This window comes from Gymnoscopelus braueri (genome assembly GCF_963280865.1).
Source record: "Gymnoscopelus braueri genome assembly, chromosome: 13".
NCBI lineage: Eukaryota > Metazoa > Chordata > Actinopteri > Myctophiformes > Myctophidae > Gymnoscopelus > Gymnoscopelus braueri.
In genome coordinates this window covers 8,149,934-8,171,492 of record NC_137615.1, presented here as the reverse complement: position 1 = coordinate 8,171,492, position 21,559 = coordinate 8,149,934, and the positions used below count along the sequence as shown (strand labels likewise).

Genomic DNA, 21,559 nt, shown 5'->3' with positions numbered 1-21,559 from the left:
CACACTAGAGGGGAGGGTTAGTGTGGCTGTTTAACCTTAGTGACACAACTTTTGAAGTAGCTTTTATTGAATTGATAGTTTGGCCATATTTGCAAAGATTACAAACATATATAAAAGCTAAATAATATTATATGTGACAGAACCAGTTTTCATAAGCCAGTTTGAGAGTTTATTGATTCCTAATCTGAATGAAACCCTAACACTTTACTACAGGAAGTTTTCTAATAGTACACTTTATACTTGCTTTACAATGTTTTATGCATTTTTTTGTAAATATAACCTAAAACCTGTGGTCAATGACTTTGATTACAATATGCCTTTATTGTATTTATTTGTATCACAATTTAAAAGACAAATTTCCTCAAACAAGTCCTAAATCTTAACTTCTCAGATTTTGCTCCATTGTTGTTAACTTCTGGTTATTGTCATGCTGTTCAAAAAGCAATAAGATTGAAGCTGAAACATAGTTAGTAATTTTCAATCAAACTGTAAAATTCGCCCGCTGGCCTAGCGGTCCAGGCGCATACCACGTACGCTGATAATCCAGCTTGGCAGCGTGTTGTGGGTTCGACTCCCAATCCTGACGACCTTTGCTGTGTCACCCCCGTCTCTCTCCCCATTTCCTGTCAAATAAAGGTATAAAAGCCCCAAAAAAAATCTTTTAAAAAAAAAGAAAACTGTAAAATTTGAATTTTGAGTTTTTCCCTTTCAGTTGAACAATATTTAAACAAACATGTAATGTTGTTTAATACCAGAGCTGAGGTCATTAAATTGCGTTGTTGTTGTGCTATACAAATAAAGTAAGAACCAAAAGGAGAACGTACTCATTATGCAGAATGTCCCATTTCACAAGTTTTCAAATGTATAATTTTATACATTTGAAACAAATCTTTTGAAAATAGCAGATCTACAAGGTCACAATGCGTCGCAGTGTTAGCTTGTAGATCGACTATTTTCAAATGGCTGAAGTGTGTAATGTATGTTTTGTAATAATAATCAAAATCTACAAAGTAACTAGTAACTAAAGTTTTAAATAATTGTATTGGAATAAAAGTATAATATTTGCCTCTTACATGAAGTGAAGTAGAAGTACTCAAAAATGGAAATACTCTAGTAAAGTAAAAAATACCTCAAAATTGCACTTAAGTACAGTACTTGAGTAAATGTACTTAGTTAGAGTGTTTTCAGACAGCCTGTGTGTACTTGAAAGACAACAGGAGAGAGAGCAGGAAATAAGTATAGAGACAGAGAGACGGAGAGAAGGTGAAAAGGAAAGGCGTAAAGTCACCTGTTTCACTCCAATGACACATTATTGATCACACGTTTGAAACAACACAAGCTGACATTATCACACTGTCTCTCTCTTTCACACTAATTCTTGCCAGGTCATCAAAATTCTCTCTCTGTCTTAACTTGACCTTTAACCCTAATGTAGATTCAAACTGCTAAATTTGAATATACATTATCTACAAATACACACAATCTACACATACCGTAAGGCAGGGGGAAAAAAAGAATAGTGTGCAGAGTCATGATTGGTAGATATATGGTGAGCATTAATGCCAACAATTAAAGATTATACATATTACTCTGGTAGGTATTCCACTTACTGTACAGTAGATTGGATTACTTTCCATGTTTAAAAAAAACGCACGCACGCACGCACGCACGCACGCACGCACGCACGCGCACGCACGCACGCACGCACACACACACACACACACACACACACACACACACACACACACACACACACACACACACACACACACACACACACACACACACACACACACACACACACACACACACACCTCTCTTTTGCTATATTATGTAAAATCTCTATTTGAGGAAACAGTAATAGAAGAACAACCGAACTTTCCCTTGGCAAGAATGAACAATGTTGTGGTGTGACTGACAAAGAGGAAAGTCTACATCTTAACGTAACCCGACATCAACAAAGAACAAAACATTCCTGTTTGGCAGCATCAGCTTCCTCCTATTCAATGCCTCGCCACACGGTGCGAGAGAGGGTAATACTGCAGGGAATATTAACAAATACACGTCGCTGACGATATTATGTATTTTTTGCTGGTTTTATCTGGAGTTGTTTGCACATGTTCATGTGCAAGTGAGTATTCCATTTATTTTCAGTTTTACCAATGGTTTGTTGTCTAGTTTGTAGTTTGCAAACTGTAGCAATATGCACCATTCTCTCTCTGTGTGTGTGTGTGTGTGTGTGTGTGTGTGTGTGTGTGTGTGTGTGTGTGTGTGTGTGTGTGTGTGTGTGTGTGTGTGTGTGTGTGTGTGTGTGTGTGTGTGTATGTATGTATATATGTATGTACAGTGTATGTACTGTACGTACGTACGTACGTACGTACGTACGTACGTACGTACGTACGTACGTACTGTATGTATATATATAGTCAAAAATCTACAAAACATACACATAGTATATATGGCTATACATAAATTGTTGATTTCTCTACAATTATTGTGTTTTAGGAACTCATATCGGACGCCATGGCTTTGGCTGCTTTGAATCCGGTGAGACTAGAATCTATGCGACTGGTGATGGTGACGAGGTCTATTATGCAAACTTCAAGAAAGGACAGCTGGTGTGGGACAGCCGCATCCCATCTGTTGCCCACGTCGACTGGCCTTACGGATACGCTGTGTATTTCAGATATCACTGCAAATACAGACTAGAGATTTGGAAAAGATGCAATTCTGGCTTAACAAAGGTCAGAGGTAAGTGTCTTGATAAGAGTACACTGAATATCTAGAAAATAAGTGCTAAATAGCTTTATATTCTGATCAGTAACAGGAGTTTCTCTCTGTCTCTCCTGCTATTGTCGGATTACCAATTGTATCCAATCAGGAGACTCATACAGGAGCATTAACAAGCAAAATTGGAATTGATGACAAAGAAATGAGCAGAAACGATTTAAGCTGGAACACTATAAAATTGAAGCTGATAAATGGGTACTCTCTCCTGATTGGATGGAATTGGCAACACCCCTGAAAATGTATGTTCTGTTTATGAAAGAGCCGGAGAGACAGGGAGACCCCTGTTACTGAACAAACACTCAATTAATACTATCAGACATGACCTTTTAACAATAAACGTTTAGTTTTAACCAAAAAATATCACTTACACTACCTTTAATTTCATGCTATAAAATTAAGAACGAATGAAAACTGTCGTTCCATTGTCACCCATTTATCTCCGTGGTGGGTTGGTCAATGGATTTGAAATTGTACATGGGCATTGACCATTACATTACATTACAGTCATTTAGCATGCAGACGCTTTTATCCAAAGTGACTTACAATAAGTGCATTCAACATAGGTTGGGAACGAAACTACTAATCACCAGAAGTCTTAAGTGCATTCTCATCTAAAACAAGCAACTAAGAGTATACCTAGCGCTGAGGTAAAAGTGCAATGTATCAGCTACCTACTTTCATAAACAGATGAGACAAATAGGAAAATCAAATGAGCACGGGCTAAAACAAATAAGTGTATCGAATAAACAAGATCCAATAAAACAAGAGCTCGTACAACTAGTTAACAACAAGTAGGCAAGGCGAAGAGGAAGGGTAGTGTTTCCTGAAGAGGTGGGTTTCCAGCTTGCGGCGAAAGATGGGCAGTGACTCTGCTGTCCTGACATCAGTGGGGAGTTCATTGCACCACTGTGGAGCCAGAACAGACCATTGGCATATCGTGGCCGTTTGGGCAGAAACCTTTTATTTTGTAAATTAATGCCCTACAGTACTTCACCATGCTACAGTGTCACACAAAAATATCTACACGTTGGTTTTTATAAACGAAAAGTATTAACATGAGCTTGTGACTAAATAATAACTTAATTGAACACAGGTCATTTTCAATTTTCTTTCCCCCATTTTTTTTAAAAGTAAAAGTTTTGGACATACAAGGTTTCCACCACTGCATGTAGATTTGTCAGTTTCTGAGGATTCATGTCCCAAGTCTCTGCGTATGGACTATTAGCAGTGGTGTAAAGTAACCAAGTACATTTACTCAAGCACTATACTTACTGTAAGTAAAAATTTGAGGTATTTTTTACTTTACTGGAGCATTTCCAATTTTCAATACTTTTACTTCTACTCCACTACATCTCAGAGGCAAATATTATACTTTCACCCCACCACAATTATTTGAAAACTTTAGTTACTAGTTACTTTGTAGATTTTGATTATTATTACAAAATAACTACTTCAGCCCTATATACATTTCGGCCATTTGAAAATAGCCGATCTACAAGCTCACAATGTGTTGCATTGCGACGCATTGTGAGCTTGTAGATCTGCTATTTTCAAAAGATTTTTATTTTGCATAATATGTACTTTCTACTTTTGTTCTTTAAGTATATTTTGATACCAATACTTTTGTACTTTTACTCGAGTACATTTTGAATTCCGGACTTTTACTAAGTAAGAAATGTGAGTACTTTTTTCCATCACTGACTATTAGTAACTACTATTATTATTTGTTGATTCAGAAGCACCTGACACCGTGATCTACACCAAAGATGAAGTGACGGAGGAGGTGGAGAACACTCTCATCTGTTTTGTCAACCACTTTTTCCCTCCTTCCATCAAAGTGAAGTGGACCAAGAATGCTGAGGAAATCCCTGCAGACGTTTCTATGATCCGATACCTGGGTAACACTAGGGCATAGGGCTGTCACGGTGTTGACATTTTATTGTCATACAAATAATTGCGATGAATGATTTAATTGTGCTTCTGTCGTTGAACAATGGAACATTATGAATAAAAAATTCTATTTGGCTTTTAGGCCTCGTAAACAAAAGGTGCGCATGGCAGATATGACAAAAAAAGTACAGAATTTAAATATGAATAGTGGAAATAGCTGATCTACAACTATTTTTGAAAACGCTTCTACCCTGCGCTTCACCCCTCAGAAAGGAGACACCTATGCCTGTACTGTGGAGCACGAGGCCCTGCGAGAGCCTGAAACTAGGTTTTGGGGTGAGAATTCAAGATGTTTATATCCAAGTGAACAAATGATTCTTATATTGCCAAATCATAACTGGAAAGGGGTGCAATCTCTGCTAGGCTAGTTGGCACTATACCAATGGCTATGTAAGTCATGGGTTATAGCCGCCAGGAACCGAGGAAGTTGTGTGGACGTAGCGATTTTCAAGTCACACATTGTCAAACTATGACGTGGAAGGAAGGACCAATGTATTATTATAGTTTTATTTACTCTCTCTCACTCTCTCATGCGTACGCGAATGCACGCGCGCGCGCACGCACGCACGCATGCACACGCACACGCACACACACACACACACACACACACAACAGCGCTCAGTTCCACCGCACAAATGTACATTAATTCTTAAGAAGTTTGCATTGTCTCTGTGCCGGCTCCCCCCCCCCCCCCTGTACCCTACATCCCCCCCTGTTGGCAGCCCTGAACATGACTAGAAGTGAAAATGTGTTTGATAGAATACGCGAAATGGGTGTGGGCTATGAGTTGCGTCATGATACAAATATTTTAGATTTTACGACCTACAGTCCAAGAGTTATAGGGCAAAATGCAGTGAGTCACTCACACATTATGTGTTGATCACATATTGATCAAATGTGTGTAGTAACCCTGGACATAAATATCTTCTTTTGTTCATAGACCCAGATGTCATCACTGAGAGCAGCTCTGGTCCAACTATCTTCTGTGGAGTTGGTCTGGGTTTGGGACTTGTGGGCATTGCTATTGGAACTTTCTTCTTCGTTAAAGAAAAGCGTCCAAATTGAGATTCCAGAAAGAGTATAGAGACTTGTTTAATGTTCTTCCATGTTTGTGAACTGCAAAAAATATTGTATTGGTCTTTTCAAAGAGAGGAATGGTATTGACAGTTATTAGGCCTACAAATTTCACAATAAAGGACAGCATCTTCAAACGAGACCATGCAACCTTTACATCTTCTGAGGATTAAAAGTTTAACTTTTACTATTTTTTTTTTAACTTTAGCCTACTAATATCATCCTCAAAGCAAAAATGTTTCTTGGCCTAACAGCTGCTGCTGCCCTCCAACTGCTATACGTTTACATGGACATGCCTGATATCTGCTGCTAAATGATGTCTCACCTGCACAATGAGTATATGCCCAAAGATCTATGTTCTAAATGTTACTGTTCTTTTGCTGCACCTTATATGTGTATATCTGCTGCCATGTCTGCCGCTATTTTTATTTTATACCATATACATATACAGTACATATACAGTATATATATATATATATATATATATATATATACACACACAAATGGTTGTGCTGTTATTGTGTTGATGTCGAGTGTGGAGTTTTCTGTGTTTTTATTCGTTCAAGATCAATACAAATCAAATCACCCTTTTTTAATAGCTGATGTGTCACTCATATAATAGCCTCGATCTCCAGGCTTTTATTGCTTAGTTTTGCTAAAAAATAAAAGCCTGGCCCAACTATAGCCTGTACTGGGTATGAGGAAGTGTTTCATTTCCCAACCAACCAGAGTGCAGTGGGCGTCGCTCGTAATGTTGTGTTAACGGGGCGGGGGTTGACGGACAGATCGGTGAACCAATGGGATCAGGCGCCGTCTCTCGCCGGCTCTATACACACGCCCCTTTATACACGAAATCAGGAGGGTTGCAGCAGGCTACTCATATAAGGAATAAGATATCTGGCCTTATTTCTTTCCTGAAATCTACAAATGGAGTTTGTATGAACAAATATAATTCCCACCCCCTGTTTTACACTTGTAAACTTGTAAAAAAGCCTTCTGTTGGTTTGACTGCAGGCAGTTTATTTAAAACACATAAAGGAATTTAAATGAAGCATCTACATTGCTACAACAAACTGTCTAAGTAGTACATTTATTTGAATACGATATAATTCACCTTATACTGTATGTCAAAGTAATGTATGTCACAGTCCTTCACTCACTAAGTCACAATCGTGAACCAAAGTTCAGCCATGTTTAGATAGAGCCCATGGCTTTATGAAAAACATTGAGCCCAATGAATCCATGCTTTTAAATGAACACCACAACTACCTAAAGCAACCAGTATCTTAATTCCATTCCAACAGTGTGTACAATAGAGGTCTGTTTTGATTCATTTTGTCTGAGACATCTGCTATATAGAGAAACTCATTGCCATCTCGGTGACCAAAACCTCAACATTTAAACGTGTTTCTGTTCAGTTTGTTCCTCATGTGCCTTTCACTTCTCCACGTCAAAGATCCCTATGACTAGTTCATAGACAGTCTGACTATAGTTAACCCATTAAAGGAGTAGTTCACCCAAAAAATTACTTATTTTCTATTAAATACACACTCCATGAAGCATTGAATTCATGGAGATTTTTTTTGTTTTTGTTGCATTCCTAAGCCAAAAATGTTATGACCGGCGGTCTCTCCGGTAGGAGACTCAAAGGAGACTCTTTGAGTCTCCTACCGGATACATTGGCATCTTTCCGCCAGTCATCAAATTATTGGCTTAGGAATGGGACAAAACAAATATCTCCATGAATTCAATGCTTCATTGGGTGTGTAATTGATAAGGGTTTTTGGGTGAACTACACCTTTAAGACTTGAGGCCGATTCTAAAAATGTCTCTTAGATCAGTTTTCTGAAACACGTATGTTTCTACATCAGTGGTGCTCAAACTTTTTAATGTCAAGGACCCCCAAAATTAAATCTATTTGGCCGCCGACACCCATCTCAAAATATTTTGTTCCAGGGACCGCCAGAAGCAAAGATTTCAGTTAAAAATGTTCCCTTTAAAAAGCAGATCTAAAAGCTGTATGAGCTTATATATCTGCAATAGCAAAAGTATACAATAATGCTTTTTAGCTCAAATCTAAAATGACAGATGCTTTCCCGGTTTTAATGGGTTAACAAACAGTGTGACTAGCTCATAAACAGTGGTAATAGTTCATAAATAGTTTCCTTCTTCAGAACAGACACATAACTCACACACACACACTCTTCCAAATCATACAAATATAATACAATCAGATTATTTCACTACACTAAAACACAACAGCACAACAATAACAACCAAATCATATTTTTGTCATTACAGACAAGCATGATTAATGATTACTGTTCCTTATTTTTTACACCACTAATGATTGATTTGTGAATTATTCATAAGTTTAGTCTGTAAAATGAACATAGATACTGTAGGTGATTAACTTATTTGATCAGCTATATGGTTAATATTATTTCATCAGAAGTCTTCAAACCTGCTGGCACGATTACTGGTCCTGGACCTAAATAAAGAATGTATGTATTTGTGCATAATTGGATGTTTATACAGTGGATGGTTGACAGCTTTAGCATACAGTAAACACCACTTATAGTTCTGGGTCTTCTGACTCCTGCATCATTCCAGTGCATTCCATAGGAACCACCACCTGACCTGCAGAAACCGCCACAAATGTAAAAACAAAATATTGATTTGTTTGTGATGTCATAAATGTATAACACTGCTGCATTACTAGTTGTTTTGCAGTGTGTTTACCTTGAGGCAGAGGGGAGTGTTTAACAGGTTTTATCTTGTAGTAGATCAACCCAGCTGTCACGAACACGAAGCCAATCAGCAGGCCGATTGATCCAGCAATTATTTGATTCCTCTCCGACTGAGGCAAGGAGAGCTCTAAACCAAGGAGAAGAAAGATCACTGAGGCAAGGAGGGGTAAACCAATGAGATGAAAGATTGCCTCTGAAAAAAGACGATGCATATATGCTGTACATGACATACAGTAGCCTACATGCACGTGATCATTGTCATTGTGCATGCAGTCAGTGGTGGAAAGTAACTGTACTTAAGTAAATTTTCAGGCATTTTTTACTTTACTTGAGTATTTCCAATTTCCAATTCCTTTACTCCTACTCCACTACATCTCGGATGCAAATATTGTACTTTTACTCCACTACAATTATTTGAAAACTTTAGTTACTAGTTACTTTGTAGATTTTGATTGTTATTACAAAACATACATTACTACTTCAGGCTTATAAATATTTCGGTCATTTGAAAATCTTAAAAAAAAGAGCCGATCTACAAGCTCACAATGTGTCACGATGCGACGCATTGTGAGCTTGTAGATCTGCTATTCAAAAATTATATATATACATTTTATACATTTGAAAACTTGTGAAATGGGACATTCTGCATAATGAGTACTTTTACTTTGATACTTTAAGCAAATTTTTATACCAATACTTTTGTTAGTTTAAATTTTGAATTCCAGACTTTCACTTGTAACAAAGTATTTCTACATTGCAGTATTGATTACTTAAGTAAAGAAATTGTAACACTTTTTCCACCACTGCATACAGTAAACGCATCATAACACACCCTCACCCCAGTGTTGAAAGATTGGCTCAGTGAGGGTGGGGTGTTCCACCATACAGGTGATCGTCTCTCCTGATGTTGGGGTGTACTCCAGGAAGGAATGGAATTGATAATAGAAATCTCCATCCGGCAACTCATCAGAGTAGCTGACATCTGTGGTGATTTCCTGGCCGTCTCTCAGCCATGTGACTAGGATTTGTTTGGGGTAAAAGTTGTATGCACTGCACACAAGCATGGCTGGATGTCTGCCTCTGGGCAGCTTCACTGACTTCACTGTGACGTTGGGTTTAGCTATTAGTTCACCTGGAAGATTACAATACATCAACATTATCAGCTTCTGTGTCTAATGGCCAGCATAGTAACCTACTGTACATGTTAAATATAAACACGTTAAAGGTAGTGTCGGTGATATTATTTGTTTCAAACAAAATGTGTCTGTCTGTCTGTCTGTCTGTCTGTCTGTCTGTGTAAAAGTTATAACTCTATATTCTGATAAGCAGTAGCTAGCCTAATAATAGCAGTAATAACAGCTATAGTATCCCCATGTCCAGCTCTTTAATAAACAGATGGGTTTTTCAGATGGGTTGCCAATTTAATCCAGTCAGTAGATAGTATCCACTTATCAGCTTGAATTGTATTTATTGTGTATGTTTCAGTTCCAATTTTGACTGCTTATTTCTTTGTGTCATCACTTCAAATTTCACTTGTTTATCCTGTATGAGTTCTCGCTCCTTATTGGATAAAATTGGTATCCCGACCTGAAAATGCATTTCTGTTCACTAAAGAGCTCGGAGACACAGGGAGACCCCTGTTGCTGGGCAAACACTCTATAGCAATGGTTGCTATCAGAACATGGAGCTATTTAACACTTATTTTAGCATAATAATAATCTTACTAACTACACCTTTAATGCTATCTCACACACACACACACACACACACACACACACACACACACACACACACACACACACACACACACACACACACACACACACACACACACACACACACACACACACACACACACACACACACACACACACACACACACACACACACACAGAATTATCAGGATAGAGTTGCACCTTTTTACCTAAAACTTTCTTTCCCAAGGCTACGTTTGAGACCAACAGTGAGACCAACACTTCCTTCTCATGTTTCCTCTTCATTACTAGAAATGTATTCCCATTCCAAATATCCGCAACTTTTGCTCCACAATAAGTGTGTCCTTTCCATTTGCCCCTTGTGCTGTTGTAGTCCGCCAATAAGTTCCCGTTGAAATGTTCCGTTACGATGTACTCTCCATCTGTTAGATTGTCCTCTTTTACAATAAAAGACGCGTGGTTCTGATAATAATGTTCTGATGAAACTGTCGTATATTATGAGGCATAAACTGCAGGTTAGCAGGCTTGTAGTTGTTATAAGAAGTGGAGGAGAAGCAGACAGACGACGGACGTCAGGGTTTCCAGGTTCCATTCAGATGGTTTATTCAGCATCAAACAACAAACAGCATTCAGAGGAGCAGCCAGGAGCAGAGCCCCTGTTCCTCAGCCCTTCGGCCAAGGACTGCACTAGTACTGAGTTAGATTTTAGTCTCCCTTTTAAACACAATGGATCCACATTTGAATAGCCTACAGCCTGTTCATGTGGGTGGCTGTTGACCAAACAAATGGTAGACTTGCTGTCTCCCCAATTGGTAATGCTAATTCCACCCCCACCTGGCTAGGCCCATCAGCCACCTCTGAATAAGCTCTCCTGTGTACAGGCCAAAGTGGACTTGTGATCCCAGTACTGCTAACATATGGTTTTAGATTTGTACATTATGTTATGAGGAGTTTTACTTGCATACTGTTCAGATACCACACAACTATTCCCCCCACGGAAGAATTTAACTTCTTCCGCAACCAGGTATATTGAATAGAACAGTTTGCAAGAAAAACATCAAAAAACAACATCCTGCTACACCCCCCAAGACCAATCAATGGCTGAAACTTAAACAAAGGACATTTAGGAAGAATTAACATCAAACATCACATCAGACAAAACAACTTAGATACAAGCATCAAAATTACATAATGGTCATACAGTGATTTACCTTAAATTTCAAAATAAAAATAAACAAACTGTTTCACAAAATAAGAAAGAATATCAATATTTAGTAACGGATCGGCTAACATTGGACGCGTGTGTCATGGATCACATGACTTTCGACTGACACCGAAGGCAAAGACTGAAACTATTTAAAAATAAAACAAGCTTAAAAATAAAACAACTCAGAAAACCTTATTCACAGAAAATACATCAATACGGTGCTGAACTTTCTCCTTATACCACTTCTTCACTTCATCATACCCATGTCTCGAAAATAAAAACACCAGTCAAAATGCATTCTCATTCAATTAGTGCGCAGGTCTCTCTGTTTTCTTTAAACTCTCACACTAAAGATAACCCTTCCCCCTACCAATGTCCCCCCACGCCGAGTCACCAAACTTGTAACCAAAGATAGAACCTTTCGAGTACTCCTATTAACTACACATGCTAACTACCAACGGAGGTGCCTACATTGAACAGAAGACAGTGTTTCTTCAATGAAATAGACCAGAGAGTGTAACAACAAAAATCCTCACTTCACACTTTTACGCACGGCAACAAAAATAACGCTCCGTGGTTCAAATCACTTTATCACTAAAATACAACCTCTTGTCCCGAATGTTCAGTGTTCCATCCGATAATGCTGCTGTTGTAGTCTCTACCTCAATGTCCACGCACCCAGCAGAATAACCGAGCGCAGGTCCAGATGGTTCCATTGTTCCAGCCAAAAAATAGCCTCTCTCCATGCTCACCTCTTCTCCCCCCACGGACAACTTCGACAGAAAGTTTTCCGCACCGCCGTCTCCATGAGAAGAGTAGAGTAGTCAGTTGCGTAGCCACCTGAGATCTGGTCACGAGCGGCCGCGCAGTCATCACAACGTCGCCGTCGCAAGGCATTCATCGTAGGTCGCCCTGAAGTCTCCATGGTCAGCTCCGCGGTGGGCCTCCTCCACACAGGCCCGCTGCTGCGGCCACCTCAAAACACACAGGTTCTTCTCTAAAGCGCCTCCGGAATGGAAAGCAACAATAGCCGCTGGTTCGCCAAATGTCGTATATTATGAGGCATAAACTGCAGGTTAGCAGGCTTGTAGTTGTTATAAGAAGTGGAGGAGAAGCAGACAGACGACGGACGTCAGGGTTTCCAGGTTCCATTCAGATGGTTTATTCAGCATCAAACAACAAACAGCATTCAGAGGAGCAGCCAGGAGCAGAGCCCCTGTTCCTCAGCCCTTCGGCCAAGGACTGCACTAGTACTGAGTTAGATTTTAGTCTCCCTTTTAAACACAATGGATCCACATTTGAATAGCCTACAGCCTGTTCATGTGGGTGGCTGTTGACCAAACAAATGGTAGACTTGCTGTCTCCCCAATTGGTAATGCTAATTCCACCCCCACCTGGCTAGGCCCAACAGCCACCTCTGAATAAGCTCTCCTGTGTACAGGCCAAAGTGGACTTGTGATCCCAGTACTGCTAACATATGGTTTTAGATTTGTACATTATGTTATGAGGAGTTTTACTTGCATACTGTTCAGATACCACAAAACTGTTAAGAGAAGACGTGAGAGTATTGAAATCAAAATCATCATTGTAGGCGAACAGTTAAGCAAATAGTGGAGACATGAACCGCTAGTCAATTTATGTATTTATTTATTATTTTAGTTCATTTATGTATTTATTTTTAATTAGACAAGAGTTCTGGGAACCCATAACTTATATATGTTGCTATATATATATATATATATATATATATATATATATATATATATATATATATATATATATATATAGCTATATACTGTAGCTAAAATCTAAAATGACACAGATGCTTTCCCGGCTTTATTGGGTTAACTGAACATAACTTCCTCACATACTGTACATATATATGCCTGTATATATTTAACTGAGTCAGACAGAAAAGATTCAGACAGAAAGACAGAAAAGGTGTTACGTACCTTGACCAAAAAGCTGAACAAAAATAAAAAGGGAAAAGAGATCAATCCTGATATTCATACTTTTATATCAATGAAAACGTACAACAATGAATGTGCTCTGTCAGAGAGGCGTCGACACGTACAGTATGCAGGAGTACACCAGGAACAAAGGTGTGCAACCGGTGGTGGGAAGTAACTAAGTACATTTACTCAAGTACTGTACTTATGTAAGTAAAATTTGGACGTCAGTTTTTCACTTACTTCTACTCTATTAATATTGTAATTTTTACTCCACTACTATCATTTATTTGAGAGCTTTAGTCACTAGTTACTTTGCGGATTTAGATTATTAATACAAAATATGTATTGACCACATAAGCCCCATTTTAAAATTCAGGTATTCGAAAATATCTACAAGCTCACAACATGTCCTATTTTTGAAAAAAAAATGAAAAAGTTTCACCACTTTTACTTTAGTATGATTTTTATGTCAACACTTTTGTACTTTTAATCTACTCAGATTTTGAATACAGGACATTAATTTGCAAGAGAGTATATCTACATTGCAGTATTGATACTTTTACTTAAGTAAAAAATGGGAGTACTTCTTCCATCACTGACAGGAACAAGGTATGCGAAACCTGGACTACGTCACTATGAGTCTGGATATTTCACATTTAATTTCATTTCCTTGTTGTGATCCTGAACACTTTGTAGTGCTACAGTAGTTTTCATTGATATAAAAATATGAATATGAAGAACTACCAGTTTCCACTTTTTATTTTTGTTCACCTTTTTGGTCATGGTAAGTAACACTGAAAGAGGATATTTTCTGTTACACCTGTCTCAGTGAAGTGTATACAAACAGCCTTTATTTGAATTAGTTAACTTCAGTTAAAGGTGCAGTAAGTGATATTTGTTTTGTTTAAAGCAGCACTAACTTTCCTCTTCTACCCTGGATTTGAACCCGGTTTCCTGCGCAAGTGCTGAAATATTTTATCGTTGAGCTAATGGAGCCGACCTGCTTGTTCTGGGGATAAATTGAAACTTGACCATCAGGTCATCTGGGGACCCTCCCAAAATCATGTGGGGACCCCGACCGACAGGTTGAGAACAACTGAGTAAGACTACCGGTTCATGTTGTAGATTGTGTATCGACTATTACAAGGATCAGTTTCAGTTCAATTACTCTCATGTCTTCTCTCTAGTAATCAGCACCACGCTTCTTTAATCCATTAAAAGCATCCATGTCATTTTAGATTTGACCAAAAAAGCATTATTTTATGCTTTGGCTATTCAAAAATAGCAGCTCATAGCACGACACCGAGTGCCACACTATGAGCTTGTAGAACTGTTTTTTTTTGAAAAATCTTTTGCAAATCTTTGATTATTTAAATTATTTTTCCATGTGATCCCATTATACTCTGCTTCTACCAGCTGCACCGCTGTCTCCACCTGTAACCATCACACTGTGAAATGCACATGATGCATCACAGCCGTTACGGTCGCTTCCTGTCTGGCCTCCATGTGGCCCAGCACAGTGGCGATGGCATTTGCCCCCCCTGATTGGCCAGCCCAATTCTGATCTATTGATTCATAATAATAATAAAAAAATACATATATATATATTGTTTTTGATTTTTCTATTGATTCATTGATTAATCTAGCTATTTATTGAGTTCTCATACAGATTTGTCATTTGCATACAAGTGGCATTACTGTAAACAGATGGTGTATGAAATGCAAGCTTGCCAGGTACTAATAACAATGCGTTAATAAAGTGACCACCATGGATGGAGCTCTCTCTGCTCTGCCCTGCAGGATATAATAACAAGCATTTTTTTCCCACTGAAAACCGATCAAACTACAATACTAAGGATGTCCATCCATGACCCTGACATGTGTGTGAAGGATATAACACGTAAGCAAGCTGTGACACTTACATGGAATGTTACATTATTGTCTCCGCCAGGCCGAAAGGCATGGCGAGAGAGTATGTTTTACCCCCTGTCCGTCCGTCCGTCCGTCCGTGTGTGTGTGTGTGTGTGTCCTGTCCGTGTGTTACCAGCTAATCTCCGGCACCGTTGGCCCGCTAGCTGCGAAACTGTGCACACACACTCCCTCGATGCCAATTCAGATCCTCTGCCCCAAATTTTTCACATGGGCCTGTTATAGCGTCACCAGGAGGCCGATTTGTGCAAAACCCATTTTTTGACGTTACTCCTACAGATTTTATCCATGGGTCATGGATAAAATATTTATATTATCTTAAAGCAAACATTTTTCTGCCCGTGTGCTCTGAAGGTGTGAAGAGCCCTTGTAGTACAGAGCGGTTTTACCCAGGTGAACTCACTGTCCTCTGTCAACCCTCCACTCTGAAAAACTATTGTTTTTTTTATACTTAAATGCCTATTTTTAATGCCGGCTCTGTTTTTCTGACACACACACACACACACACACACACACACACACACACACACACACACACACACACACACACACACACACACACACACACACACACACACACACACACACACACACACACACACACACACACACACACACACACACACACACACACACACACACACACACACAGCAATGCTTTGAAACATTATGCTGCGTTCACACTGGCAGATACAAAAGATACAACGATACGAAGCTACACTGCATAATAGTAGCTTTGTAGATTTGTATCTGAAGTTGAAACCAGCTCAACTTTTGTGTAGCTGCAAGTTGTTGTAGATCTTTGTCAGAAGGGTATATGTGAGTAGGGTATATGTGAAAAGGGTATGTGAAAATATATGTAGGGTCTATTGAAAAAGAATGGTAGCCTGTATCTGTGGCTTTAGAAAGTTTCTGAAACATTTTAAGAGATTTTATAATGTTTGAAAAAGAGGGAGGCCATGTTGAAAGTGGTTAACTGAGTTCTCTGGACAGACAGAGGACTCACACCTCCCTGTGTGACTGATCCACGCACGCGTACACACACACACGCTCTGGGTCTGATGATGAAGACATGGAAACAATAGCTGGACGGATGGACAGATGGACTGACAGGAAACAATGGCCACAGGGACAGGCATGTCACCAGCTGGCTACAGTATGTATGCATGGAGTGACAACGCTAACGGAGTGAAAAGAAACACACTGCAGCCAGCGGATAGAAATAGTTTGGTCTCTATCACATGGAGAACAGCTGCAACAAAGACTTTTAACCCTGCACTCGTGCACCACACACACGCGCGCGCACACACACACACACACACACACACACACACACACACACACACACACACACACACACACACACACACACACACCCCCCCCCCCCCAAAGTAATTTCACCATCAAGACACTTCTAAGCTGCTGGTGTTCCTATAGCAACTCATGCACTACTTATACATCTTTACCTCTTGCTGATTATATATGTGTACTCATCACACTCACGCACACACACACACACATACATATATACAGTAGGTTACACATGTGCGCGTACATGCACGAACACACACAAACTGATTGACTGGATTGGGGAAGCAAAACACTAAGTGATTGTGTGTCGGTGTGCAGCGTAAACGGAGAGACAGGGACTAACGTGTATACAGTACACACACACACACACACACAGGAAAAAGGGGCCAGGAGCGGTGTTGCCATGTCTGCTTATTATAAGCCACTTTGGGCTTGTTTTTCTGTAAAGTCGTTTGTAAATATTGGTAGTTGTGGGTTGCACATTTTTTTGGGGCTTTTGGGGTTTCTAAAGTGTAGTTGCTAATGCAGATCTACAAGCTCACAAAGCGTCACATCACGATGCGTTGTGAGCTTGTAGATCGGCTATTTTCAAATGGCCAATGTATATGTTTAAAGTGCTCATGTGGCCTAGTTGCTTCTTTTGGGCTTGTTTCCATAGACCTCATTGCTTATTTCTCTAGCAACAATCTGGCAACAGTGGCCAAGAGAGGAGGCGAGGAGGTGAGAACACGACTCATGCTACTTGTGTAACACAAACGAGGATTCAGTGATTGTCAGCCGTCACTAAACGCCATGTGTAAACCACTTCACAACACCATGTGATCACATTATACTCTGCTTCTACCAGCTGCACCAGATCTGTCTCCACCTGTAACCATCATACTGGGAAATGCACATGATGCATCACAGCCGTTACGGTCGCTTCCTGTCTGGCCTCCATGTGGCCCAGCACAGTGGCTATGGCATTTGCCCCCCCCCCTGATTGGCCAGCCCAGTTCTGATCTATTGATAAATAATAATAATATAATAATAATAATAATAATAATAAAATACATATATATATATAGTTTTTGATTTTTCTATTGATTCATTGATTAATCTAGCTATTTATTGAGTTCTCATACAGATTTGTCATTTGCATACAAGTGGCATTACTGTAAACAGATGGTGTATGAAATGCAAGCTTGCCAGGTACTAATAACAATGCGTTAATAAAGTCTCTCTCTCTCTCTCTCTCTCTCTCTCTCTCTCTCTCTCTCTCTCTCTCTCTCTCTCTCTCTCTCTCTCTCTCTCTCTCTCTCTCTCTCTCTCTCTCTCTCTCTCTCTCTCTCTCTCTCTCTCTCTCTCTCTCTCTCTCTCTCTCTCTCTCTCTCTCTCTCTCTCTCTCTCTCTTGGAAACCAATGTCCAAAACTGTTGCTTTTCAGGAAAAAAAAACCTGCGTTCCAATGTAGTTATTTAGTCACAAGCTCTTGTTATTACTTTTCATTGGTTCAACATTTATAAAACCAACACTTTACCACTATCACTTAAACAGATCTACAACGTGTCGCAGATCTGCTATTTTTGCTACCTTTGTGTGACACTGTACTATGACAAAGTAGGGCTTTCATTTACAAAAAACAAGTAAAAAATAGAAAGCCCAACAGCAGCTAAATGTACGACTCAGGTGAAAGAGACGGGCAACACACAGGAAGGGAGGGAGGAGTGATGAACAATCACCTTTCCTGCTGAAAGATAAATGCTTTCACTGTGCAACAAACTGCTCTGTTCTCCCAGACATGAGTATGTTTGTTTGTGTGTGTGTGTGTGTGTGTGTGTGTGTGTGTGTGTGTGTGTGTGTGTGTGTGTGTGTGTGTGTGTGTGTGTGTGTGTGTGTGTGTGTGTGTGTGTGTGTGTGTGTGTGTGTGTGTGTGTGTGTAGCTGTGACTAGACAATGACTTGTATTGATGCTGCTATCGTCATGTAATCAGGCACAACCAGTTTTTAAGTTTCAGGTTCCTGGAACCTGACCTGGAAGGGGATTATAATAATAATAATAATAATTACGTCAGCAATACAAAATAATCATTGCTGTCAGGAGTCGTGGAATTCTGGATCAATCAGTGAATTGATGAGGCAATAGGAGTCGAGACAATATTGTAGGTGGTGATGGTTATTCTTTATTGTACATGATATCATGGGGAGAAGTACAATAACACTCAGGTCGTGGTATGGTAGTTCTGCCAAGGAGCACAGGGATCAGACAATAGTTATACTAGCTGCTTCAAGGACAAGCTCACAACGCATTGCGATGCGACACGTTGTGAGCTTGTAGATCGGCTATTTTCAATATTTTATTAGTGACAACAAGTGCCAAAACGTATAGATCAGGCTTATGATTATAATCATATTAATAGACATACTGGCTCCTGCACTGCATAGTCACTGAAAGGCGTCTGCTTGGCCACTGCAGGTGGAAAGCTCCTTGATGCGCAAACTTAGGAAATGCAAATACAATATATAGTAGGATATACACATTCCTGTTTAGTCCTAGACGTGAAATCAGCAGCCTATAACTTTACTCTTGTGTTGCGAGTTGCTCAGCACGCACGCACAGATACAAATTATCTGCACGCACAGATTTACAAAGCAATCCACCACAAAGTGGCATTTCGACATCCTTGCATCAGGCCTCCTGACGTGAGTGGACAGCAGAGAGATAAAAGAGAGTTGACCTTTCTGGTTAAGTGGGCTAGAAATGGCATCCTCACAGGTACAATGGGTCAAGTATCATTTTTTTGCCCGCATGTGCACGCTAGAATAGACTAGATATATATAGCCTACTGACGAGCAAACATCATTTTAAGACAGACTTAATTTTGACATAACAGGCATTTCAGCACCATGGAGAGCGCTCGTTTCCAGATCAATGGGAATTTGAGTCTATTGAGATTTCGGAATAATGGGCTGCTGGACCAATGGTGCTTCGGGACAAAGGGCTGTAGGAACAATGGGGCACGCCCCGAAAATTCATCCATTTTCACAACATGCAGAGTCTTGTGTTATGGTTTATGATACCAGATGCTGCTGTTTCACAATAATTTCATTAAATATAATTTAATTTCTTTCTTTCACTCTTTGTCTCTCTCTCTCTCTCTCGGTCTCATGTCTCGCTCTCTCCGTCTCTCTCAGTCTCTCTCTCTGTCTGTCGGACTCTCTCTCAGTCTCTGTCTGTCTGTCTGTCTGTCTGTCTGTCTGTCCGTCTCTCTCCCTCTGTCTCTCTCTCTCTCTCTGTCTCTCTTTCTCTCTCTGAAGGCTAAATATGCACAACTAGAGGGCATGCAGCACTCTGTACATCATATGTGGAACACATCCGTCTAGTTTGACAAACACTTGTATTTGAGATCACGTACTGCAGCTCACTGCTGACAGCTCTGTGTGTGTGAGTGTGAGTGTGAGTGTGTGTGTGTGTGTGTGTGTGTGTGTGTGTGCGTGCGTGCGTGCGTGAGTGTGTGTGTGTGTGTAATCAGCTCTATGTGTTTAATTCAAAGTGTTTTTTCCCCTGAATGCACACAGAATGCAGATTGCATATCTGCGTTCTTGGCAGGTAATGTGTTAAGTGTGTCTGTGGGTTTTATAAATATTGAAACAATGAAAAGTATTAACAAGAGCTTGAGCTTTATAATAATAACTACATTGCATAGTTATCGTATGTCTTTAAATGTCTTGATGAATTTAATACATAGGACCACATTGGAAACAAGCCCTTAGGGCTTTTTTTGCATTATCCTTTTAGCATCATTGTATAATCATACCACTGTACTATTTTCAAACTGAAGTATTCAATCAATTAATCAATCCATCGGAACACATTTTCTCATTTTCTGAGAGGTAACAGTTCTGGACATTGAATATAATTCCACCCGACAGCAACAGTGTTCAAATCTTACAGGTTGTACATACAAATTTAGAAGAGTTCCACGAGCAAAGTACAACTATTGATCCTACTTTATAAGAAAGAAGGAGCACAGCAGATGTCACTTACAGTATCACTCCACACCTATTGTACAGCTGTCTGTCTCCTCCTTTGAGATCAGATCTACACGCTCAGATCTTTTGTGAGCAGATCTACAAGCCTGAAAAATATATTTGGTGTAGTATAGAGTTCTGGTGGACTCCGGGCAACTAAGTAGTCTATATAGGTTTTTAAGTGGTTAAATGTAACAGTTATTAACTCTCTCAGTGCCAAGCCCCGAGTTATCCCGAGTTTTCTCTGAATACCCTCCCTGCCAGAACGAGAAATCCAGAGTTTTTACTTTTTACTGTGGTCGCGCTATTCTGTTTATTTTTCATGATCACTTTCACTTTCTGATTCCTTCAGACTCATTGGGTTCCGGTTTCATGACGCAGATTCCGTTTCCGGTTCTCTTTTTTTTCCGCGGTCATTTTCGGCCAGAATAGGGAAAGTCACGTTTTTTCACACGGTATAAAAAACGAACGGAGAGGTCCACTTCTATTCTCTTTGGTCTGGGTGACAGTCATCGTAAGCATGACAAAACGAGGAATTAACCTTCAAAATGCTATTTACTCCTCAATGTTCTTTGGGCAGAGGGAATAAATCTATAGAGCTAGACAGCTAGAGGTTGGCAGTCCATCGCACAAATAAAAGAATCACTCGCACTCACACGTCCGGGCAATTTACAGTCTGCATGTCCATTTTGAACATCGCAGGGTTGCAGGAAAACAGCCAAGGACGCGGAAAACTAAACCCTCAGCAACACGGAGAACATACAGATGTGACGTTGACAGAGAGCGGCCGCCACGGACAGAATGCAGTTCCTTATCTTATTGCTGTGAGGCAACAATTCTATTAGTGCAATACCTAGGGCATATCGTCACTG

General features: G+C 39.8%; 3 protein-coding genes across 3 annotated transcripts in view; 1 reads left to right on the top strand and 2 right to left on the bottom strand.

Annotated features, from left to right (window-relative positions):
- Nucleotides 1–12,816, bottom strand: part of LOC308098728 (SMH class II histocompatibility antigen, beta-1 chain-like) — a 42,551-nt gene extending 29,735 nt beyond the window's left edge. Inside the window, exons 1-2 of the mRNA XM_080447157.1 lie at nt 10,489–12,816; nt 9,403–9,696 (exon numbers count right to left, since the gene is read on the bottom strand). Of these exons, the coding sequence (XP_080303283.1) occupies nt 9,403–9,696; nt 10,489–10,564 (370 nt within the window). The 5' untranslated portion in view covers nt 10,565–12,816. The remainder of the gene's footprint in view (nt 1–9,402; nt 9,697–10,488) is intronic.
- Nucleotides 1–21,559, bottom strand: part of LOC308098723 (cytoplasmic phosphatidylinositol transfer protein 1-like) — a gene marked incomplete at its 5' end in the record, with an annotated part of 188,967 nt that overhangs the window by 156,362 nt on the left and 11,046 nt on the right. The window lies entirely within an intron of this gene.
- LOC308098754 (SLA class II histocompatibility antigen, DQ haplotype D alpha chain-like) lies at nt 2,018–6,779 on the top strand. Its single transcript, XM_080447185.1, has 6 exons — nt 2,018–2,131; nt 2,506–2,751; nt 4,527–4,688; nt 4,950–5,016; nt 5,681–6,420; nt 6,687–6,779. The coding sequence occupies exons 1-4, from the start codon at nt 2,080–2,082 to the stop codon at nt 5,000–5,002; spliced, it is 513 nt and encodes a 170-aa protein (XP_080303311.1). The 5' UTR covers nt 2,018–2,079; the 3' UTR covers nt 5,003–5,016; nt 5,681–6,420; nt 6,687–6,779.

What these genes read in the sequence shown, in the direction of transcription:
- LOC308098754 (XM_080447185.1), top strand. Translation starts at nt 2,080, where the DNA reads ATGTATTTTTTGCTGGTTTTATCTGGAGTTGTTTGCACATGTTCATGT. An exon ending in TTGCACATGTTCATGTGCAA is followed by an intron (nt 2,132 to 2,505) that starts GTGAGTATTCCA and finishes ATTGTGTTTTAG; the next exon opens with GAACTCATATCGGACGCCAT. An exon ending in TTCTATGATCCGATACCTGG is followed by an intron (nt 4,689 to 4,949) that starts GTAACACTAGGG and finishes TTCACCCCTCAG; the next exon opens with AAAGGAGACACCTATGCCTG.